General features: G+C 52.3%; 1 protein-coding gene across 1 annotated transcript in view; it reads left to right on the forward strand.

Annotated features, from left to right (window-relative positions):
• GPD2 (glycerol-3-phosphate dehydrogenase 2) overlaps window positions 1-21,882 on the forward strand; it is a 49,526-nt gene that overhangs the window by 4,546 nt on the left and 23,098 nt on the right. The window contains exons 2-6 of the mRNA XM_058809311.1: window positions 5,766-5,873; window positions 10,438-10,606; window positions 12,418-12,542; window positions 13,376-13,473; window positions 14,350-14,513. Coding sequence (XP_058665294.1) covers window positions 5,772-5,873; window positions 10,438-10,606; window positions 12,418-12,542; window positions 13,376-13,473; window positions 14,350-14,513 — 658 coding nt within the window. The 5' untranslated portion in view covers window positions 5,766-5,771. The remainder of the gene's footprint in view (window positions 1-5,765; window positions 5,874-10,437; window positions 10,607-12,417; window positions 12,543-13,375; window positions 13,474-14,349; window positions 14,514-21,882) is intronic.

The raw sequence follows: 21,882 nt of genomic DNA on the forward strand, positions 1-21,882 counted from the left end.
TGTCAGCCCTGGTGGGACCCTCTGCAGCCCTTCCTTGGGCTGTGTTGGGTTGTTCCTCACCAGACATCTGCCTTGCTTGGGTTGGGTTAAGCTTTAATCAGTTCCTTTCCAGCTGCTTCAGCTGCTCTGGCCTGACATCCCGTGTAACATTAACCACTCCCGGCTTCTCAAAGGCACACGAGAGACAGCTTGCTAGATGACCTGCTTAAGAGGGTGCTAACTGGGCTCTTTTCAGGTTACATCCCCTTTTCTGGTTGGTTGGCCGCTTCCTGCATTACACACCCTGGAACTGAGGGTAACAGAGCAGTACAGCACTGAAGGCTGGAAGTGCCCTGTCAGAACTTAACTTTCTGGCCTTGCTGCTAGGCCACCGTGGGCACCTTGAGTAGTCCTGTGAGAGGGATGGGAACTGGGTTGGAGGCAGTGAGGGTAGGACTGCAGCTCTTTGGAGAGGCAGGACTCAGCTCAGCCCGGAGGGACGTCAGTCTGTGCCTCTCATCATCCCAAACTCACCTGAGGAGCGTTGGGAAGGAAGGAATTAGACAGTGCCAATGGCAGGTTATGCAAACCGTAGTGTAGATGATTATAAGCTTTCTATTTTTAATCTTTGCACGGAGTGACTCACTTTATTAGACGTGTTCGTTTGCACTGGAATGCGAAGCGCCTGGATTCCATGGTAATGGCCTCGTAAGGCACACGGGTATCCAACACAACAGATTGGGTTTCTCCTCCCAGTTTCCAGGGCTGTGTGTCTCAGAGCCTGTGTGATGGCAGCACGGGGCGGCTCACGCTGCTGCAGCACAGCTCTGCAGCCTCCATCCATCTGTGCCCCTGCTTCTGCTGCGGCGCCCATCCTGCTTCATCCTCCTGGCCCTGGGGCTGAGCTCCCCGCCATTCCCCTCACTCCTTTCATTCTGGCCATGGGCTGCTCACATCCAGCCTGTACCCGAGCAGAGAAGCGCTGATGGTTGTGGTGTTTCACACCTAGCCTGTACCTGAGCAGAGAAGCGCTGGTGGTTGTGGTGTTTCCCTTTCAGCCACTGGCTGCCTGGGTTGGGAGTGGGTTGCACAAGTCCCAAGAACGTCCAGACAATATCTGGCAGCTGGCTGGGCCGGGCATTTCGGGAAGTAAGGAAGGCAAAGTCACTCCCAGGAGCAGTGCCAGCCTGGTGAGGGCTGCGGGTGGCAGAGGTTTGTCATGTGGGACACCCTGTGCAGAGTCATGAGGATGGCTGTTGAAATCCCTTCTTTGAAACCCAGGCTGTAAGTGGTGCCTTGTAGGGTTCTGGGGTTGAAGCAGTGTCAGGAGTGCATTACCTGCTGAAGTGGAGCCCTTGCAGGTCCAGGCTCTGATACCTGGGAGGGTCCCCTGGGCACCTCACCATGCAGGGAGCTGGTCACCAGCCTGGGTCTGGAGTGGGACACTCTTCTGCAAGTGGCTGTTCCATGCTGCTATAGTCCAAGTGACTGTGACTGATGGTTAAGGAATGCACCAAGGACTTCCTACTGTGACTAGGGTTCGTATTAACTTTTGGAAATTGAAAGCAGGAACTTGTGCTGATAAATCTTTTGTGTAGTTTCCATTTTCTGTAGACTGCTCTCCCCTCCCCTTTGTGTCCTTTCAAGTTTAAAGTCTATTTCTTCTTATCATGAATCCTTTAGTAGCAGTTTGAGCTCGTGTCCCTCTGAATCTTCCCCAGCGCTCAGCTGTTCCTGGGAACTGTTCCCTGGGGACATTGAACTCCTTGGACAGATCACTCTCTGCAGTAGCTACTCCTTGTGACGTGCTCCTGGCTCTTCCCACGCCAGCCAGGGGCTCCTGCTCCTGCCACAGCTTGTTCTAGAGCCTGTCAGGGACCTCAGCTCACCCTCCAGGTGAGGCCATGGGTCCAAAGGTGCCATTTATGGCTTCCACTGAAATCAAGGGTAAGGCTTAACATGCAGATTTAGTGTGTCAGATGGCACTGACAGCACTGAAACACTCTGAGCCGCTTTTAAAGGTGATTCAGAATATTTGCGTGATGGAAAGATGACATTTCTGACTGTAGTGCTTCTCATGCTGGTTGCTATTATAATTTTCATTAAAGTAAAATCCCATTTCTGTCACAAGCTATTGATCTCAGCTTGAAGAGAGGCAGGTTTCAGTAGCTGCTCCCAGAAGAGGAGGGCTTTGTGAGCGTGGGCTGTTCCCTGGTACAGCCTCCGTGGAACCACATGGGCTGCATTCCTTCCCCTTTCATCTGCCCTGGGGTGGATCCTGCTCAGAATTGGCAGCAGCCTTCCTCAGCCACCTGGGACAGAGCTGGGGAAAAACCCAGTGTCTGACCAGAGCCTCTCCTTTCCCTGTGCCTTGTGGCCCCCAGGCAGTGTCCAGTCCTTTCCAGAGGAGGCCGTGTGAGCCGTTTGCTGCCTGCAGAGCCGTTCCTTTGGGAAGAACCAGAGCTGTGCCGTGCCCTGGCAGAGCCTGGGGCAGCCTGGTGCCCGCGGTGCCCGGCCCTGCCCGCCTGCAGTGCCCTGAGCTCACCCGGCCTCATCCAAACACATCCTCAGAAATGCAGGCTCACGTTTCCCGGGATGCAATTGAGCTGTTCCAGGTGTAAAAGCACCGTCTGGCTGGAATGCCCGTCTGGCTTTGTGCTAGAGTGGCTTATGCTAAGCCCTGTTTCCCTTTCTCTCCTGAATAAGCTCCTGTTAGGGATGGAGAGCAAGATTGATGTGGCAATTTGAGCAGTTGGTCTGCTGGGAGAGTTCCTTTCTCGGGAGAATTGCCTGTAATCGGCTCCCAGCTCTGAGGAGAGCTAAAGCTGCGTGCCCCGGGGCCGGGCAAGGAGTAGGGAGCCCTGAGGCCAGAAATCCTCCTGCACAAGGCCATCAAGTCCCTTTCTGGGTGTTAGAGGTGTTACCTGCAGGATGAAAGTGGGAATGCCCTGTGGCACATCTAATGTCACTTTAGCTGAACAGCTGTACCTGGCTGGGCTCAGGTGACAATCACTGAGCTCCTTAGTCAGTGGTTAGTGTACCTTGTGTAAATTCCATGGAAGGGAATGCTGGAACTCACAGGTGTGTCCCTGGTGTCCCAAATGAAGTCCCAGGAGAGGTCCAAGCCAGAGGAGGAGAAGCAGGGCTGAGTGGTGTCTGTGCTTGCAGGAACCCTGGTTCTGAGCAGGGATCGTGCTCCAGCCATCACCCTTCCTCCTGAGCTCACACAGCATGGAAAGGGCACGCTTCCCTTTGTCTTCCTGCAGGCCAGCATCTCTGCAGACGTGTGACACACTCCTTGCAAGATGCTGATATGTTCTTTTTCAGCTCCTTGGGTTGTTGTGTTCTGGCACAGGCACTTGGAGGGCTCCAGGCTCTCAGAGAGACTCCTGTGCTGCTGTGTGAGGGGTGTGGAGCCACTCCAGTACTGCCACCAGCCTTCCCTGGGCAGCAGAGCTGTCATTGCTGCCCCCTGGCAGCCTCGGGCACAGGTGTGTGTCCCACAGTGCTGGCTGGGGTGTGCAGTGCTCCTGTCACCACCTGTGTGCTGTGGCTGCAGGTGGTGGGAGTGATGGAGGCCTGAGCTCCTCAGTGTGGGGATGGCCACGGGACTGTTCCTGCTGCCCTTCAGCTCCTGTGCTCTCCTGGATGTTCCAGCTGTCCTTCAGCTCCCTGTGCTGTCCTCCTGTGCTCTCCTGGATGTTCCCACTGCTCCTCAACTCCTGTGCTCTCGTCCTGTGCTCTCCTGGATGTTCCCGCTGCTCTTCCAATTCCTGCACTCTCCTGGATGTTCCAGCTGTCCTTCAGCTCCCTGTGCTCTCCTGGATGTTCCCACTGCTCTTCCAGTTCCTGCGCTCTCCTGGATGTTCCAGCTGTCCTTCAGCTCCCTGTGCTGTCCTCCTGTGCTCTCCTGGATGTTCCCGCTGCTCTTCCAGTTCCTGTGCTCTCCTGGGTTCCACCTTGTGATCCAACTTTGACTGTCCATAGTGTTCCTCTCTGTTTTCACGGAGGTGCTGTAGTGTTTGAGGCCATGCCTCCACAGTAACTTCCCTCCCAGCTTTCTTTGCTGGGGTTTGTCTGTCAGTTCTCCCTCTCACTCCCTGTCATGCCACAGAGGAAAGCTGAAGCTGATCTTTTTTTTGCAGCCATAGTAAGAAGCAAATGGAAAATGTGATACAGGAAAGGCAGTCACGGTGGGAGTCTCCAAGAGCATAAGTGGCCCTCTTTGGAAAAACTTGTGGGAAGCTGCAAGTCTTGGCCTTCTGTATATGATTACTTACACAGTTTGTACACACAGCAGCTCTGCACTGAATGCCTGCCCCAGAAATTGTGTGGGGGATTTCCCCCATGCTCAGGGTGCTGCAGGCAAAGTGCTCCGGGAATGAGGTCAAGCTTTGGCTTGGGAGGGACTTCAGAGCTCCTCTCGTTCCGTGGGCAGGGACACCTCCCCCTGTCCCCTGTGCCAGGTGCTCCCAGCCCTGTCCAGCCTGGCCTTGGGCACTGCCAGGGATCCAGCGGCAGCCACAGCTGCTCTGGGCACCTGTGCCAGGGCCTGCCCACCCTCCTAACCAGGAATTCCTTCCTTTGAGGCATTCCAGCCTGGGAACATGTTTCCATGCCCAGCCTGGCATGGGGAGCTGGCTCCCTGCTGCTGGCCTGGGGCTGATCCCCAGCGCTGGTGCTGCGGTGCTGGCACAGGGCTGCACACACAGTCTGCCCCTGCTTTGAGCCCTGTTGGTGCTGAACCACTGTCTGGGGACTGCTGGGGAGTGTGGCCAGGCCGGGGTGTCCCTGGGTGCTGATGGGATCCCCAGGTGGGAGGGATGCTGCCCCTGATGTGCTGCAGCCCCAGCAGCAGGGAGCGCAGAGCAGACTGGGCCTGTTTAACATTCCGGTCAGCCCCGAGCACATTTGTCATTCAGCACCCGAACACTGGGCCTATTAAGGGTCTGCCTGACCCACATAGGGCTGGTTTCACACCCTCTGAGCTGGGTGCAAAGTGCCACTCAGCGCTGTCCCTGTGTGTGCTGCTGCTGCTGCTGCAGGCCCTGCTCCTGCTGCACCTGGGTAGGACAGGCTGGGCTCTGGGCAGCAGGGACTGCAGCAGGGCTGGGATGGGATGGGATGGGATGGGATGGGATGGGATGGGATGGGATGGGATGGGATGGGATGGGATGGGATGGGAATGCAGCTCTGTCCCTGTGTCTGCTGCTTCTGCGGGCCCTGCTCCTGCTGCACCTGGGTAGGACGGGCTGGGCTCTGGGCAGCAGGGACTGCAGCTGGGATGGGATGAGATGGGATGGGATGGCTTGGGATGGGATGGGATGGGATGGGATGGGATGGGATGGGATGGGATGGGATGGGATGGGATGGGCAGGGCAGGCAGTGCAGGAGGTGCTGAGGGGCTGATCACACCTCCTGTGGTGCTGGGATCAGGGTTGGTGGCACTGTCACTGCAGACAGGCTGTCCCTGGTCTGCCTGTCTGTGGGACTGGCAGTGCCTGTCACACTCAGGGTCACTGTGGGCTGTGGATATCTACTCTGATCTCAATACTCTTTCATCCTTCAGCTTTCTCAGCAGACACCAGAGCACTCTGGCTTGCCTCTGTCTAGACTTTGTTTAGAAGTTACTAATATTGCAGTGAAAATCTCTAATTAAGATTTTGCTACCCTAAATTTCAACTTGTCACAACATTGTTATTAGTTTCTTCAAATGGTTTATTCTGCGTGTACCAGATCCTGACATGGTAAAACTGCCAATTAATTTTTATCTTCTTTTCTTCCAGTAAAAAATGGCATTTCAGAAGGCAGTGAAAGGAACTGCTCTCATTGGAGGAGGTGCCATAGCAACAGTTTTTGGCCTCTCTCAATTTTCTCAGCATAGAAACAAACACGTAAGTATTAATTATGATTTTTGATAAAATAGGAAACTTAAAATCTGTCACAGCATATGTCAGGCTTGTACAAATAGTTTTAAAGAATGACCTTTGGCTGCCACTGGGGGCTTTACTTAGTTGCAGGAGGAGTGGAAAGACCTGACTGAAGTAATAGTGCTGTCTGCACAGTGTTTTCAAGCTGAGAGGCTGGAATTGAAACCAGCAGCACTACCTGTGAATATCCCAGGCTCAGCACAGAGCTGGTGCCAGCTCCTGCTGGGTTCCTGGGGCTGGGGACAGGATGTGTGCCAAGGCAGGGCTAGGGCAGGCTCTGGTGGGCACGGCCCGGCCCCATGGGCTGGGGTCCCTGCAGGGCTGTGCCCCAGCTGAGGGCCATGGGCAGGGGCAGCTCCCCCAGCAGGGCAGGCTGCTGCTGCAGCCACCAGCTAAAGCCAAAGCAGCACATCCCATGTCAGTCTGTGCCCTGCATCTTGCTGCTGCAGAAAACAGATTTCCTGGGTATCTGCTCCTCCCAGCAGGGCTGCAGTGGCTGTGCTCTTGGGCTCCTTTCTGCACTATTGCACCGTGGACTTGTAGGGCTGGCACATTCCTCTGAGACCCCCAGTCCAGCCATTCCCCCAACACTGCCAAAGCCACCATGTCCCCGCGTCCACAATGGTCTTTAAGTCCCTTTTCTGGCTGTTTCTGTGGGGAGGAGGAGGAGCAGCTGGGAACGAGATGAGTCACGTCTGGGGAGCCAAGCTGCAAGTGGATAAGGCAGGATTCTTATGGCTTCAGATACTGTTGCAGAAAATAAACCCCAGCATTTCAAGTGAGCTCCCCATCGTGCTGCCTGCCTTGCTCCAAGCTGGTAATGTTCTCTCCAGAGTCTCTGTCCCAGGGTTTTACAGCCTGCCTTCATTACTGACAGAAATGGCAGCTGCAGCTTTGAGGACTGCTAAATAGGAGAGCTGGAACGGAAAAGTCACCTGGAGAGGTCACTTGTTCCATATTGTCTGCAGTACCCCAGAATTCAGGGAATTCCTCTTTTTCTGGGGATGGATGGCCACTGTGAGCTTCCAGAGACAGGTTAAACCCCAGGGTTTTACAGAGTGTGATCATGGGGTCAAAATCACAGAACCACCTGTGCTTTTATCCCAACTAATTTTCCTGTACACACACATCTACTGGCATTTTGGGTCACATTTATGCAACTGGAACTGAGTCACTGAATCCCAGAATAGTGTGGACTGGAAGGAGCCTTAAAGCTCATGTCATTCCAGCCCTGCCCCATCCCTGGAGGTGTCCCAGGCCAGGCTGGGCAGGGCTTGGAGCACCCTGGACAGTGGAAAGTGTCCCTGCCATGGCACTGGATGAGCTTTAGGTCCCTTCCAGCCCAAATCATTGTGGAATTCTGTGATTTGCCCTCAAACACTCAGGCACCTGCACGGCCCAGGTGGCACAGTGAGCCTTTGCTGGCTGTTTCACCAGCACTTCCAGCACTGATGGGGACGCAGAGTTGGACACAGATCCTCCTGCTTCCTGACTGCAGTGCTGCATTCTGGTTTTGGGCCTTTATTGAATGCATCAGCCTCAGCAGGCTGGTGCCAGGTGTGAGATGGGGTGTTCTGGACATGCCAGGTTCAACTGGAGACCGCTGCTGGCTTTTCCTTCCCCTCTCCCCTCAGATCACTGAGGAAAAGGCAGTGCTTTGGTTTGGAATTGCAGGATTCTGCTGTCCTTTCCCAGCCCTGCTCTTCCTGGTGTGTGAGTGTGTGGTTGGTCAGTAGGAATTGCTCAGCAAGGTGAATCCAATGTGTGATAATATGATAATGCATCAGGGCCTGCTCTGGGGAGTTCTAATTACTGTATTTTTTTGTTTAAATGAATAAGGATGATGAATTTGACTCTGCAAACCTACCTGGAAATTTACAGTAGCAAATTAACGAGAGCACTGGATTATGGATTACTAGATCACTTTATAACTTGATGATTAAATTCAAACTGCCAAACTAAATTCCTCTCACTAAGAGCGTAATCAAAACCATTCAGGGAACTCTTGCCTGAGAAATTGTAGATATAAACAGCAATTGCTTATTTCAGTAAACACACTTGTTCACTGCCAAACTAATCACGTTACTGCAGATGGAATCCCTCTGTGCAGCTTTTCTTCACTCCCCCATTTAATTGACAGCAAGATGCATCATATCTATATCAATTCCTGGTACTAATCACTCTGCTTATATTCCAGGGCTAATCTCCACACTCTGGCTATACCAGGGGCTGGATGCTGGGACTCTGCTCTGGGCTCTGCTAGGAGCCATTTGTTGTAAATAATGGGTTTAAAAGCAAACCTAGACATGGAGTCAAACCCACCTGATGCCAGTGTTTTTTGAACTCCAAATCTCTCTTTTCTGGTGTTCTGTTATTTTCCTGAAGTAGCATGCTTGGAAATTTCCCAGGAAATGTAGTGCACAGTAAATTTGGAGGGGAGTTTCCTTCTCCAGAGCTCGTGGAAGTTGATCACATGTCGCTGAGCTTGATCAGCCAAAACACGTGCAAGATAGGGAGTTTTAGTGTCCCCAATTTCCTGCTTGTCACTGCTGTCTGGCAGTGCCAGGGTGGCCTTTAAGGTCCCTTCCAACCCAAGCCCTTCTGGGATTCTGCTATATGCTCTTCTTGTGCTTTGGGGATATGAAAGGTTTATGGCAGTGCTGGAGCCGACAGGGCCGGTGAGAGAGCAGGGCAAGAGGCAGGAGGAGGTGGGGATGGGCAGAATTCCGTGGCCAGGAGAATAACCAGGCACCTGAGTTTCTCTGAAACTCTTAAACTTCTCACCTGTCTCCTCCCAGCCCCAGAGTGCCTCGGGAGCTGCAGGCTGTGTCTGAGGGCTGCTGTGCCTGTGAGCAGAGTTTGCTGTCTTTGCAGCTGGGCACAGCTGGGCACAGCTGGGCACTGCAGCTCCTGAGTGCCCTGCATGGGCTGGAGGACAGAGCCGATCCCACAGGGATCACCACGCTTGGGAAAAAGCAGGATTTCTTATAACTCTTTTTTTTTCTGTCTTGTCCCCAGTCCCTCTTCAGCTCTCCCGAGACCCTTTGGGCCCTGGAGGGGGCTCTGAGCTCTGCCTGGAGCCTTCCCTTCTCCAGGGGAGCACCCCCAGCTCTCCCAGCCTGGCCCCAGAGCAGAGGGGCTGCAGCCCTGGGACACTCCAGGACCTCATTGGATCCTCAGTATCAAGTGGAGGACTCTGTCTCCAGCCCCACTTTCCCCAGGGATTGCACTGTACCACAGGGGCAGTGACAGTGGCTGCTGCTGTCCTGAGGGATTTTCATCAGCTACTTTAGTCAGCATTACAGTCAATATCATCCCTGACTGCAGGATGAACCTGCCCATTAATTATCTTTGGAATATGCACTTCCTTGAGTCATGGCTACTAGTTTTTAGATTTTATTTTCAGCTCTATGGCAGATATAGGGGCACAGAACGAATGCATTTAAATCATGATACTGCTGAGGAATGAGCAAATAATTCTGAACAAAAATATTTAGGCTGCATGCACCATATAATCTGAACTGAGGCTTTTTGTGCTTGGCTGGAAAGGAGTTTCTGTGGTTTGTCACTTGAATTTTTATGAGTCTGCTCTTTCCTGTCTGGGAGATCTGGGCAGAAGCTATTCTGCATAGTTAAGTCTGCCATTTGGCCTGGAGACTGTGCCTAAATTAGGTCTTAAATTAGGGTTAAACAGGTTTTTCTGGTGTTCAAAGTGTTTATAATTTTCAAGAAAGTCTGGAAACGTTCAGAATTCAGTTTAAGTTGACGTTAACAGCAGAGAGCCTTCAGAGACTGCTCAGACCCTTCCTGCTTGAGCCATGGTCCGTGGTAGGTGGCTGAGCATCAGCCCTTCTCTCCACAGTCACTGCACACAGCAGCATTGGCTCTGGGAATATCAGCCCAAAGAGATCCCCAGGGCCATTCCAGAGAAATGGGAACTTGTCTGCAAACTGCCACGTTGTTAAGCTTTGTCACTTTAAACTTGTATTTTAACGTGCTCCAGGACATAAACTGCATTGCTTAGAAGTTTCTCAAAAAGGAGGTGAAATTAGAGTTTCTTGGTGTTTCAGGGCACTATGTTTGACAATCACATCACTCCTGAACCTCATTAAACTTGAGCTTGGATTAATGCCACTGCATGAGATGGGAAATGTACACTCAGCTCTGGTGAATTTTTTTGAGAGTCCAGAGCCCAGCCATGTGTCTGTTTATTAAAATGCTTTCTTTGTAGTGCTTATTAAAATAATAACAGCATCCTGTAACTTTTGAGAGTTCCTAGAAATAATAATTACAGGTAGTAACACTTGAGTGCGGTGTTACATTGATGTGGGCAAGGTGAAGTAGAGGTGTGGTAGCCCTTCATGGGTTTAGTACCGTTTGCTCCTCAGTGTTTAATACGATACGGTTGTGAAAGGTGGGGGCAGTGGCTGGCAATGAGTGAGTTCACCCCTGTGGCTGTAGAAAAGGCTGCGTTTGGGGGTGTGTGCAGAACCGAGCCGCGGCTCACGGCTGTGTTCCCCCTCCGCAGGGTGCCCTGGTGCAGGTGCAGGCTGCAGAGGCCGTTCCGGCCAGGAAGGAGCATCTCCCCACGCGGGAGCAGCAGCTGGCGGCCCTGCAGAGCGGCGCAGAGTTCGACGTGCTCGTCATCGGCGGGGGAGCCACGGGCTGCGGCTGCGCCCTGGACGCGGCCACCAGAGGTGAGGCTGGCCGTCCCCTGCGGGCTGCTACCTGTGGGTTACTGGGAAGGAACGCACTGCTCTGAGGGGCTTCTCTCAAGTGCCCGCAGGCAGAGGTTGGCTGTCCTGCCTGGGAAACCTCTGCTCCCAGAAGGACCCCGAGGAAGGTCATGTAGCCATGGTAATTTCTGAAAAATCCTTTCTTTAGGGTTTTTTCTCCTGAGAAGCTGAGAGGCCTCAGGAACAAAATGTATACAATGATTATCCGTGGAATGCAACAGGTGCATCTGTGATTGGTCTCATGTGGTTGTTTCTAATTAATGGCCAATCACAGTCAGCTGGCTTGGACAGAGAGCTGAGACACAAACCTTTGTTATCATTCCTTTCTATTCTTAGCCAGCCTTCTGATGAAATCCTTTCTTCTATTCTTTTAGTATAGTTTTAATGTAATATATATCATAAAATAATCAATCAGCCTGCTGAAGCATGGAGTCAGATCCTCGTCTCCCCCCTGATGCTCAGACCGCTGTGAACACCATCACAAGGTCATACAGCACAGTCTCCCCACCTTTGGGGAACTGGCCTGAAGCTCTCAGGCTCTTTAACCTGACATGCACCTCAGAAACAGAGACAAAACCCCAGGAGAACCTTTCAGTTTGAGCCGGGAAACACTCATCCAGCAGGTGTGGCAATATGAATGGATAAAGCAGTAGGGACTGAGCACAGGGAGATAAGTCCAAACTCCAGCCTGGTTGTTATATTTAATATTAATATATATAATAACACAGGACAAAGATCTTCTCCCTTCTGCCTCTGCTGTGCTTTGGCAGAAAATGCAGTTGTAAAGCAGACAGAAATTATTACAGTTAATCTCTGTTTATCCTTTTCTTGGGTGTACTGGTTATATCAGTAGGTCTCTGAGGTGTGAAATATTCACGGGCATTTGGTTAATGAGTTGTGTCTCGTTGCTGTTCATTCATGGAACTTGCTCTTTTATCGTGTTTGCTTCGCTTAACAACAAATTTTGTTTTTCGTGTGTTTGATAAATCTTCACCAAATTATTTCTGATTGTGTCCATTAATCTTCAGTCACATTCGACAAAAATAAATTGCTCTGATCTTTCTAAGTTACCAGTAATAATTAGATTTTTTTAAGCACATAAAAGTTTTGGGAGACCAGCAGATGTTAAAATCTCAGTGTTGGCACTGCTGAGGGCCCTCAAGTGCTGTGTCCAGTTCTGGGTCCCTCATGGCAAAAGGACATTGAGGGGCTGGAGCATGGTTGGACCCAGTGATGCTGGAGTCTTTTCCAGCCCCAGGGCTTCAGTGGTTAAGGCTGACCAGGCTGTTTCCTGTGGATATCAGAATTCCAAGCGTGCCCCACGGGTTTGGGCACCTCTGAGGCAAACTCCAAGTAAGCAGAGCTGCCAGTTGTCTCCCTCTCTGGAATGCCACTTAAATGGTTGCTGAAGAGGTGTGGAGCTCCCTGCTGCAAAGGGTTAAAAGTGTCCACGGAGCCCCTCTGTTCCTGCCATGCATCCAAGCTGTCATTTCCCTGGGGAGCGTGCCCCCGTAATGTGCAGTAATGCCTTTCCATTGTGAAATACCCAGCTTTTAATGTGCTGCTGTTTAAGTTCTGCTTTGACTTTTCCCTCAGGAGGAAGGCGAAAATTTTTCATTACAATATAGACAGTGCACTACACTTTGAATACAAATTTATCTATGTACAGAGTAATTTTTCTTGTGATTGTCTCTACCCTAGAGAAGTGTCTTTAATGAATTACATACAAATTGTGTAATTTAAGAAGTTAATTTGGTTTTCTGGTAACACAGGACTAAAAACAGCCCTTCTAGAAAGGGATGATTTCTCATCGGGGACCAGCAGCAGGAGCACTAAATTGATCCATGGTGGGGTGAGGTACCTCCAGAAGGCCATCATGAGGTTGGATTTCGAGCAGGTAATTTTGTGTGCTGGTTGTTCAGCAAGAATTGCTGGGAGACCCTTCACTGGCCCAGTTAGAGCTGCGTCTCCTTTGGAGCTTTCCAGTGCTGGGTTCCAGCATTGTGTTCCACAGCCACTGTGCGTGGGAAGCGTCTGCTCCGGGGAGCTTTGCTGGGCAGTGTCACTGCCAGGCCCTGCAGGCTGTGGGTTTTGGGAAGGGCAGGCAGAGGCAGGGCTGATCTCAGAATCAAAACAGCTTGAAATAAAATAAAATTAAAAGAGACAGGCAATGTCATGAACTGGGGTGAGTGAGTGGCTGTCCTGTTCTGGAACGGGGAGAGAAAAGATGGTAAATGAGTGATTTAATTTGGAATGGGGGAAGGATATTGTAAATGAGCGACTTATTTTGGGATAAGGGAATAAAAGATGGTAAATGAGTGATTTATCTTGGCATGGGGAAAGAAAATATGGTAAATGAGTGAGAGTTTGTAGATGCTTTTGTGCATTCTTGTGTGGGTGGAAGCCTGATATTCCTGTTTTGAGGACTCACTTTGTCTTTCCATTGGAGCCTCTCAAAGTATGTTTTAGTGGTTGAAATGCTGCTGCCAGAGTGTGACTTTTCAGGGGAAACACCTGGCTGGTGTTTGGCAGTGCAGGATGGTGAGGAGGCTCTGGAGGAGGGTGGCTGCTGTGGCACTGACCCTGGCTGCTGTTTTGCAGTACAGGATGGTGAAGGAGGCCCTGGAGGAGGGTGGCACTGGCCGTGGCTGGGTTTTGCCGTGCAGGATGGTGAGGGAGGGCTGGAGGAGGGTGGCTGCTGTGGCACTGACCCTGGCTGCTGTTTTGCAGTACAGGATGGTGAAGGAGGCCCTGGAGGAGCGTGCACACCTGCTGCAGAGCGCGCCCCACCTCTCAGGTGCGCTGCCCATCATGCTGCCCATCTACAAGTAAGCTCTGCTGTGCCTTCTCTCCTTTACCTTGGCTTCTCACAAGCAAACCCTGGCCTGGGAGGGTTTCTTAAAGCTGTCCTGGGGGAAGTTATTGGGCTACAGAAGCACAAAGCTCACTTGTGCACAGCCAGCAGTCGCTGCTTTGGGGGGCACATCCTGGGGTGCAGCCCTTCCAGCACCCCAGCAGGGACAGCTGCAAAGAGCTCTCATTGCCAGGATGTATTTGCTATTCTTTCAGTGCACCCTTGTCCCCCCAGTGTTCCCAGCACGGTGCTGTTCAGTCCCTGTGGGCACAGAACAGATTCCTCCTCCTCTGAGGAAGGCACTCAGTGCTTTGGGTTAGGTTTTCAGCCTGCAAGAGCAGTTACTCACTGGAACAGGCTACTCAGACCAGGGAGGTTTTGCTGAAGGAACCTAATTTTATTAAGATCATTGCTGTTTTCATTATTCCTGTCTTAGTGTGAGGGGCTTGTAAAAACTAGAGCTTGAGTAGGTCAGTGGCTGCCTGCATTTATCGTGGTCCTGTTTGTGCAGGAGGCCTTAGACCCTGCCTTGGGGGAATCCTCTCAGCTTGCACACACAGCTCCAGTATCTCACCCAGAGGCACAACAGCCCCATTTAGATCCTGATTTTAGAGCAAATAAATCCTTGAATGTGCTTGACTCACTGCAGAGAGTAGCTCAGTTAAAAACAGTGGCAAACAACACCTAAGTCTGCAGTATTTACATTGTCCCGAGCTTGTGATGCTGCACAAGGTGGAACTGCTGTAAGAACATTGTGTGTCGCTCGCCGTGTTGCAGTAACAGAGTGTGCACGCACCTGTAGATGCTTCGTTCGTACCTTGTCTCACCTGCCGGTGCTGTTTCCCCCCAGGTGGTGGCAGCTGCCCTACTACTGGATTGGGATCAAGCTGTATGACCTGGTGGCAGGCAGGCAGTGCCTGAAGAGCAGCTACGTCCTGACCAAGAGCCGGGCCCTGGAGCTGTTCCCCATGCTGCGCCGGGACAAGCTGGTGGGAGCCATTGTCTACTACGATGGTGCGTGGCCTGTCTGCCTGCTCGGGGCTCCTGGGCTCTGCCTTTGGCCTTCAAACACGACTGGGGGGCTGGGGTTTGAGCCCTGGCTCTCTGCAGCTTGCCTCTTGATTGTTAGTGTGGGAGAGAAGTCATGTTTTCTGCAGCAACTTACTGGGTGTAGGAGAAAATGCAATGGCTTTTCTTGGCTTTCCTTGGGTGTAGAGCAGCGTGAAAGTGTTCTGGTGGAGATGTGGTTTCTGACCTTTTGGCAGCAAAAAGGTCTTCACACAAGGTGGATTATAAGGGAATTCTTTTCCCTTTGTAGAACTGCATTTGGAACAATTCATCAGCTCATCAAAGGGGTTCTGGACTGGGAAGAGCTCTGGAAACACACTGGACTCCAGTGGGGTTTATGAGGCTTCTGCTTAAAGCTTGTGTTGTTAATTGCAGGTGTCTCAGACAGAGCCCAGCAGCCCAGTGGAAATGAATTAAAACTTTATATATATGTGTGGGAATATGTATGTGCAGATTCTTGTTTGGGAGGAGGGTTGGATTTAAAGGATGGACTTGTGTTTAGTTGGTTTTACTACTGATAGAAGCTGCATTTTATCTCATTTTTAAGGTCTGGAGGAAATTAGAGCAAAATTTGCAAATGTAGCAAAATTTGTTATGGGATTATGTGGTAGTTTTTGTACCCAGGACCTGCCATACACAGCACACAGAGAGGGAATTCAGGTTTATTTTTTCTGTATCCTGAGCTATTCCTTAGCTTGTTTTAAGGGATCCCAGGAGCCTGCCAGAAGAACGAAGTGGTTCTCTTAACTGTAATTACACTTCTCATAAGAGCACTATAGCTTGAAATCTATTTATAATCTAGTGAAGTTTTTTCTGATTAAATAAATAATTTGGCTGTATCATGGCTATTTACTACTCCAGCATTCCAAAGATGCATCTTTCAGGGTAGCCTTAAAATTGGTTTTCACGTTTCTTACATGAATGATTGTTTTAAACAGTGCTGTAAATCTAAAGATTCAGCATCAAGATGCCAGGTGGGCTTTGATGGCAAGCACAGGCAGGGCAAGGCTCTGAGTGACTGAGAGATGTCCCTGGAGGTTCAGTGCCATCCCAACAGAGGGAAACAAGCCCACACTCACTATTGGGAAGGAAGATAAAATAGAGAAAAAAAGGAAAAATCTGTCTTGCTTTATGTGGCTTTCTCTTAGTTATCCTCGGTTTTAGGCAGAATGTAAAGAAATGCTGTTTTGAATTAAAATTTTAAAAGTTCTCCAAGCTCCAAGCCTCAGTTTCCCTGAAGAGTAAGATGGGTTTGAAGGACTCAGGGATGAAATTTGTGAGTGGATAATGCACGTGTGAGTGTTCTGAGGCTTCACCTAGTGCAGAATGAGCACTGCCCAGCTGGAGCGTTAATTCAGTGGTGAGCAGGCCACGTTTCAGCTCGCTGCTGTCTGTGTCACTCTGCTCTGGGGTGGCCCCTGGGGCACGTGGACTGCTGTGTCCTGATCAATTAACCCGTGTTCTGGCCACGGGAAATGGGCTTTAAGTCACAGCATTTCAGCAAGCTCCCTTTAGGTCTTGTGAATTATTGTACTTGAATTTTAGTGATGTGCTGTCACACCCTAAACCCAGAGGGATGGAGCGCAAAGGGAGAGGGAATGGAGCTGAAAGTAGAGGAAGGGGTGATGAAATTAAATTTGTTTTAGTCCTTTCAGAAGGATTAGTCATAAAATAGAGTATTAAATAATGGCAAAGCAAAATACAAGTCTTAAAGTAGGTGATATCTTTCTCTTCTCTGTCCATCCCTTCTCTCTCCCCCAAAGGATGAATTGATAAATTGGCCTTTTAAGGATGGAGTGTCTCACCTGTGAGTGCAGTTAAATGCAGTTTTATCCCGTTTCCTCACTTTCTGTATTCCCTGTCGCTGTAATTGTTGCAAAGGGAGCTGTTAATGGTGACAGCTGTGGATCCCCAGCACGGAGGGGAAGAGGTGCAAACGCTGCACGTGCGGGTTGGTGCTGGTGTGCTGCAGCCCTGCCCAGGGTCCCCGTGTCTGTGTGGCCCTGTGGGGCTGCTGGCACCTCCAGCCATCCATAATTCATGGGGCCGCTGCGTTCCCAACCGCGCCGGGGTCGTCTTCATTACAGCCTCTAAATTGTTTATACAGGCACAAAGAAATGGTACATCATAAACGTTGCAAGTACCAGCAAGAGCAAATCGCAGCCTTGTCCAGAGGCTATTCTTGCTCTGCCTGAGCATCGGGAAGCCAAAGCATATGTTGGATGTTAGCCGGGGTGTACACAACGTGTCCTATTTATTCAAGGTTTGCTTTGAAGCCACAACTTACAAGTTTGTTTCTTAGGGGGACATGTCAGACTGCATTTAGCATTTGTTGGTATTAGGATACTCCTGAATAGCAAAAAGGCAACATTTTGGGGGGAGAAGGCGGCTGCTATCTGAGCAGGGATCTGTCAGATCCACTTAGGGGCTGCGGGAGAACTGGAGAGGAGGCACAGGGAGAGGCTGGGCTCAGCTCAGGATCTCGGGCAGGATTGTTCCAAAGCGCTTTAAATGGGAGAATTAATCTCCATTTAAATTATATAGAGTTCATTATGATAACAACTAAGAAAACCATTAAAGCAGGGATCCAGCTGGCCAGAGTGTGTCAATGTAAAGTGTTCAGCAATTCCAAGTGGCACGGTTCTCTTCATGATACATTATTTTTCTGTCTCTAGGTGCTTGCAGGCTTCTTTAACATATTTTGCCTTGCAAGAGCCCTTAGGTGTGTAAGGAAAATCTGTGTTCTGGAATCGGTCCTGAATTTTAGATTCTAGGGCTCTGCTGACTGTGCTTTCTGAATTTGCTGTATTTCCTGAAATAAGAAATTAACATATGCTGTGTCTGGGACTCTCTTGCCACATTGAGGTATTGGATTGTTTATTGTCTTGTTCTACAAATCTCCAGTATGTTTATTGGGATGTAAGTAGTTGTTTTTTGCTTTTTGCATTCTCAGTAGTTTTGCATGCATTCTCTGCTGAAATATTTTAATATGGAGGTTATTTAAAAGTAGAAAAAGCCTTGGCAGAGGATTTCGCTTTCCCTGTTTACAGCAAGCCCCCTGAGAAATCCTTTCCAGGCACACGTGCACACACAGACACACACACAAAAATCAATGCAAAAGAGTAGGGCATTCGTTAAGCTGTCAAAAATGGAATAAATGCTTTTTTTTATTTGGGCTCTTGTAGCTATTTTTCCTAGGATTTGAGTGTGTCCTGAATTATGAAATGTTATAGCTTTATAATTCATGTTTGACAAATGGATATTTGGAGATGTTGAGCTGTAATAGGGGTATTACAGACAACTCTGTGGCTGTTTTCCTTCACTGGATATAAAAACTCTGACAGCTTGTCACTGAACAGAGTTTCCATAGGTGAATTTAAACACGCAGCTGCTGATATTTCCCGGTGTTTCCAGCCTGGGGCTGGGTGGGAGAGAGAAGCCTTGCAGGCACGCTGACCATGGTGTGGCTGGGAATCACTCGGTGTGTGTCCGTGCCCGGTTGTGTGCCAGGGCGTTCTGCATCTCAGAGCTGCCCTTGAAATCCTGCAGGGTGTGGGGCTGAAGGGGCACAGAGCCCAGGACAGGGCTCTGGAGCATTCTTATGGTAGCACAGAGAGGCAGGACCAGCTCCCAGGGGTGCAGAGAGCCCAGCACAGAGCTCTGGACCATGCTGGAGCTGGAGCTGGTGGTGATGCTGGTGCTGGTGCTGGCACAGACAGGCAGCCTCAGCTCCCAGGGGTGGAGAGAGCCCAGAACAGAGCACTGGAGCTTTCTGGTGCTGGCATGGATAGGCAGGACCAGCTCCCGGGGCTGCCCAGCTCTGTGGGATGGAGGTGCAGGGAGCCCAGGAGAGACCTCTGGAGCATTCTGGTGCTCGTGCTGGTGCTGGCACAGACGGGCAGCCTCAGCTGCCAGGGATGCACAGAGCCCAGCACAGAGCTCTGGACCATGCTGGAGCTGGAGCTGGGGCTGGCACGGACAGGCAGCCCCAGCTCCCAGGGATGCAGATGCAGAGAGCCCAGCACAGAGCTCTGGAGCACGGACAGGCATGCAGAGAGCCCAGCACAGAGCTCTGGAGCACGGACAGGGGTGCAGAGAGCCCAGCACAGAGCTCTGGAGCACGGACAGGCAGCCCCGGCTCCCAGGGGTGCAGAGAGCCCAGCACAGAGCTCTGGAGCACGGACAGGCAGCCCCGGCTCCCAGGGGTGCAGAGAGCCCAGCACAGAGCTCTGGAGCACGGACAGGGGTGCAGAGAGCCCAGCACAGAGCTCTGGAGCACGGACAGGGGTGCAGAGAGCCCAGCACAGAGCTCTGGAGCACGGACAGGCAGCCCCGGCTCCCAGGGGTGCAGAGAGCCCAGCACAGAGCTCTGGAGCACGGACAGGCAGCCCCGGCTCCCAGGGGTGCAGAGAGCCCAGCACAGAGCTCTGGAGCACGGACAGGGGTGCAGAGAGCCCAGCACAGAGCTCTGGAGCACGGACAGGGGTGCAGAGAGCCCAGCACAGAGCTCTGGAGCACGGACAGGCAGCCCCGGCTCCCAGGGGTGCAGAGAGCCCAGCACAGAGCTCTGGAGCACGGACAGGCAGCCCCGGCTCCCAGGGGTGCAGAGAGCCCAGCACAGAGCTCTGGAGCACGGACAGGGGTGCAGAGAGCCCAGCACAGAGCTCTGGAGCACGGACAGGGGTGCAGAGAGCCCAGCACAGAGCTCTGGAGCACGGACAGGGGTGCAGAGAGCCCAGCACAGAGCTCTGGAGCACGGACAGGCAGCCCCGGCTCCCAGGGGTGCAGAGAGCCCAGCACAGAGCTCTGGAGCACGGACAGGCAGCCCCGGCTCCCAGGGGTGCAGAGAGCCCAGCACAGAGCTCTGGAGCACGGACAGGGGTGCAGAGAGCCCAGCACAGAGCTCTGGAGCACGGACAGGGGTGCAGAGAGCCCAGCACAGAGCTCTGGAGCACGGACAGGGGTGCAGAGAGCCCAGCACAGAGCTCTGGAGCACGGACAGGCAGCCCCGGCTCCCAGGGGTGCAGAGAGCCCAGCACAGAGCTCTGGAGCACGGACAGGGGTGCAGAGAGCCCAGCACAGAGCTCTGGAGCACGGACAGGGGTGCAGAGAGCCCAGCACAGAGCTCTGGAGCACGGACAGGGGTGCAGAGAGCCCAGCACAGAGCTCTGGAGCACGGACAGGCAGCCCCGGCTCCCAGGGGTGCAGAGAGCCCAGCACAGAGCTCTGGAGCACGGACAGGCAGCCCCGGCTCCCAGGGGTGCAGAGAGCCCAGCACAGAGCTCTGGAGCACGGACAGGGGTGCAGAGAGCCCAGCACAGAGCTCTGGAGCACGGACAGGGGTGCAGAGAGCCCAGCACAGAGCTCTGGAGCACGGACAGGGGTGCAGAGAGCCCAGCACAGAGCTCTGGAGCACGGACAGGCATGCAGAGAGCCCAGCACAGAGCTCTGGAGCACGGACAGGCAGCCCCGGCTCCCAGGGGTGCAGAGAGCCCAGCACAGAGCTCTGGAGCACGGACAGGCAGCCCCGGCTCCCAGGGGTGCAGAGAGCCCAGCACAGAGCTCTGGAGCACGGACAGGCAGCCCCAGCTCCCAGGGATGCCCAGCTCCCTCGGGCACACGCCGTGCCTCGCCGCTCCGGTCCCGCCGCGCTTTCCCCGCCAGGGCCCTTTTATCATTTTCAGAAAGGATAAAATCAATGGGCTGCACCAGCTGCGTGTTTAACCCAGTTTTGCCTCTGTCGGAGGTGCGGGCGCAGCCGCGTGGCTGCAGGAGGAGCCCTTTGCTCCCGACAGAAGGGCGCTGCCTGCCCGCTGCCCCGGGCGCCTTCCCAAAAGCACCGGATGATAGCTGCGTCTCTGCTGTACCTGTAACAATTTAATCGTGTGAGTCAGCCCAGTCAAGCATCCCCAGCTCATGACTGGGAGACATGAAATTCATTGTCATTATTGTCCCTGTCATTTTGGATCATTATATCCTGCTGCAGAATTTTCCTCACTCCAGTGCTTTCTTACCTCCAGGAAGCAGGGATTATGGCTGAGGTTGGGGTGGGGGCAGGACTGTGAACTACATTTACCTCAGGGGAGCCACAGATTAAATTGGCTTTGCTTTCTGACTTGCTGGATTCGTCTGTTTGTACGCTCTGGGTTTAAGGTTGGAAATGATGAATATTCCGGTGAATTCAGGGCCTCTCTCTTTTCTTTTTTTAATGCTTGTATAAGCAAAGGATGGGGTTTGTGTCCCTTAAGAAGTGAACGGGGAATAATTCTTCAGATCGTGTTACCAAAAAGATTTAAGATTATTCCGGAACAAGACGACGTTACTGCTCATTGTGGCACAAACATCTGCGTGGTCCCCGGTGTGTCGTGGCTTTCAGGGCCAGGGATGGAGCTATGCTGTGAGCCAGGGGCTGTTTGTGGGGGCTGCAGTGGGTCACGGGGTGCCAGCTGCGCTGCTCCTCATGGGACGTGTCCTTGGGAGGGGAATTGGGCAATGGGATCCCTGCCCGTCTCACTGCTGCCGGGAACAAGGGACAGGAGCAGAGGAACCGGCCTCATGCTGCCCAGGGGAGCATCAGAATAATGTTCAAAACAACTTCTCACTGCAGGAGTGGCCAGGCATTGTAGTAAGTTGTCTGTGGAGGTGGTGCTGTCACCATCCCTGGCAGTGTGCAGGAGCCATCTGGATGTGCCACTTGGGCCATGGTTGTGGGGAGATTGTGGCAGTGCTGGGTGCTCTGGAAGGTGTGTTCCTGCCTTGCTGCTGTGGGCTCTGTGGTCTGTGGGAGCAGGGCTGCTCTCTCTGCTGTGGCAGGGCACTGTGTCCCTCCGGGCACTCCCTCCCTCTGGCCAGCCTGATGCGGCTCCCAGGTGGGCTGTCCTGCGTGGCACAGCAGCAGCTGGCCAAGCTCAGTGCACGGGGGCTGACACAGCCATCCCTGCTGTGTTGGGAGCTAGAAACCAGCACGGGCTGGGAGCTCACCCTGATGGGATTTTCCCCTGGGAGCTGTTGGTGGCACTGGGGACACAGCGAGCTTGGTGACATCCCGGGTCCCTGCCTGGCGCGGTGGCACGGCTGTGCAGCCGTGCCGTGACGGGCACTCGCGGTGACATTTTAGCGCTGTTTCCATAAACTGACAGTGACAATGTTTAGTTTCATTTTAACACAGTGCTTTTCCTGCCACTGACACGGCAGTCACAGCGTAGTGACAAGTTGAAGCCTGATACAAAAGAAGTGGGAAACAACGTAATTATAAAGCAGTCACACAGAGCCAGAATTCCAAATTTTGTCTGTCACTGGATGTGGTGGATATTGT

This window comes from Ammospiza caudacuta, chromosome 8, assembly GCF_027887145.1.
Source record: "Ammospiza caudacuta isolate bAmmCau1 chromosome 8, bAmmCau1.pri, whole genome shotgun sequence".
NCBI lineage: Eukaryota > Metazoa > Chordata > Aves > Passeriformes > Passerellidae > Ammospiza > Ammospiza caudacuta.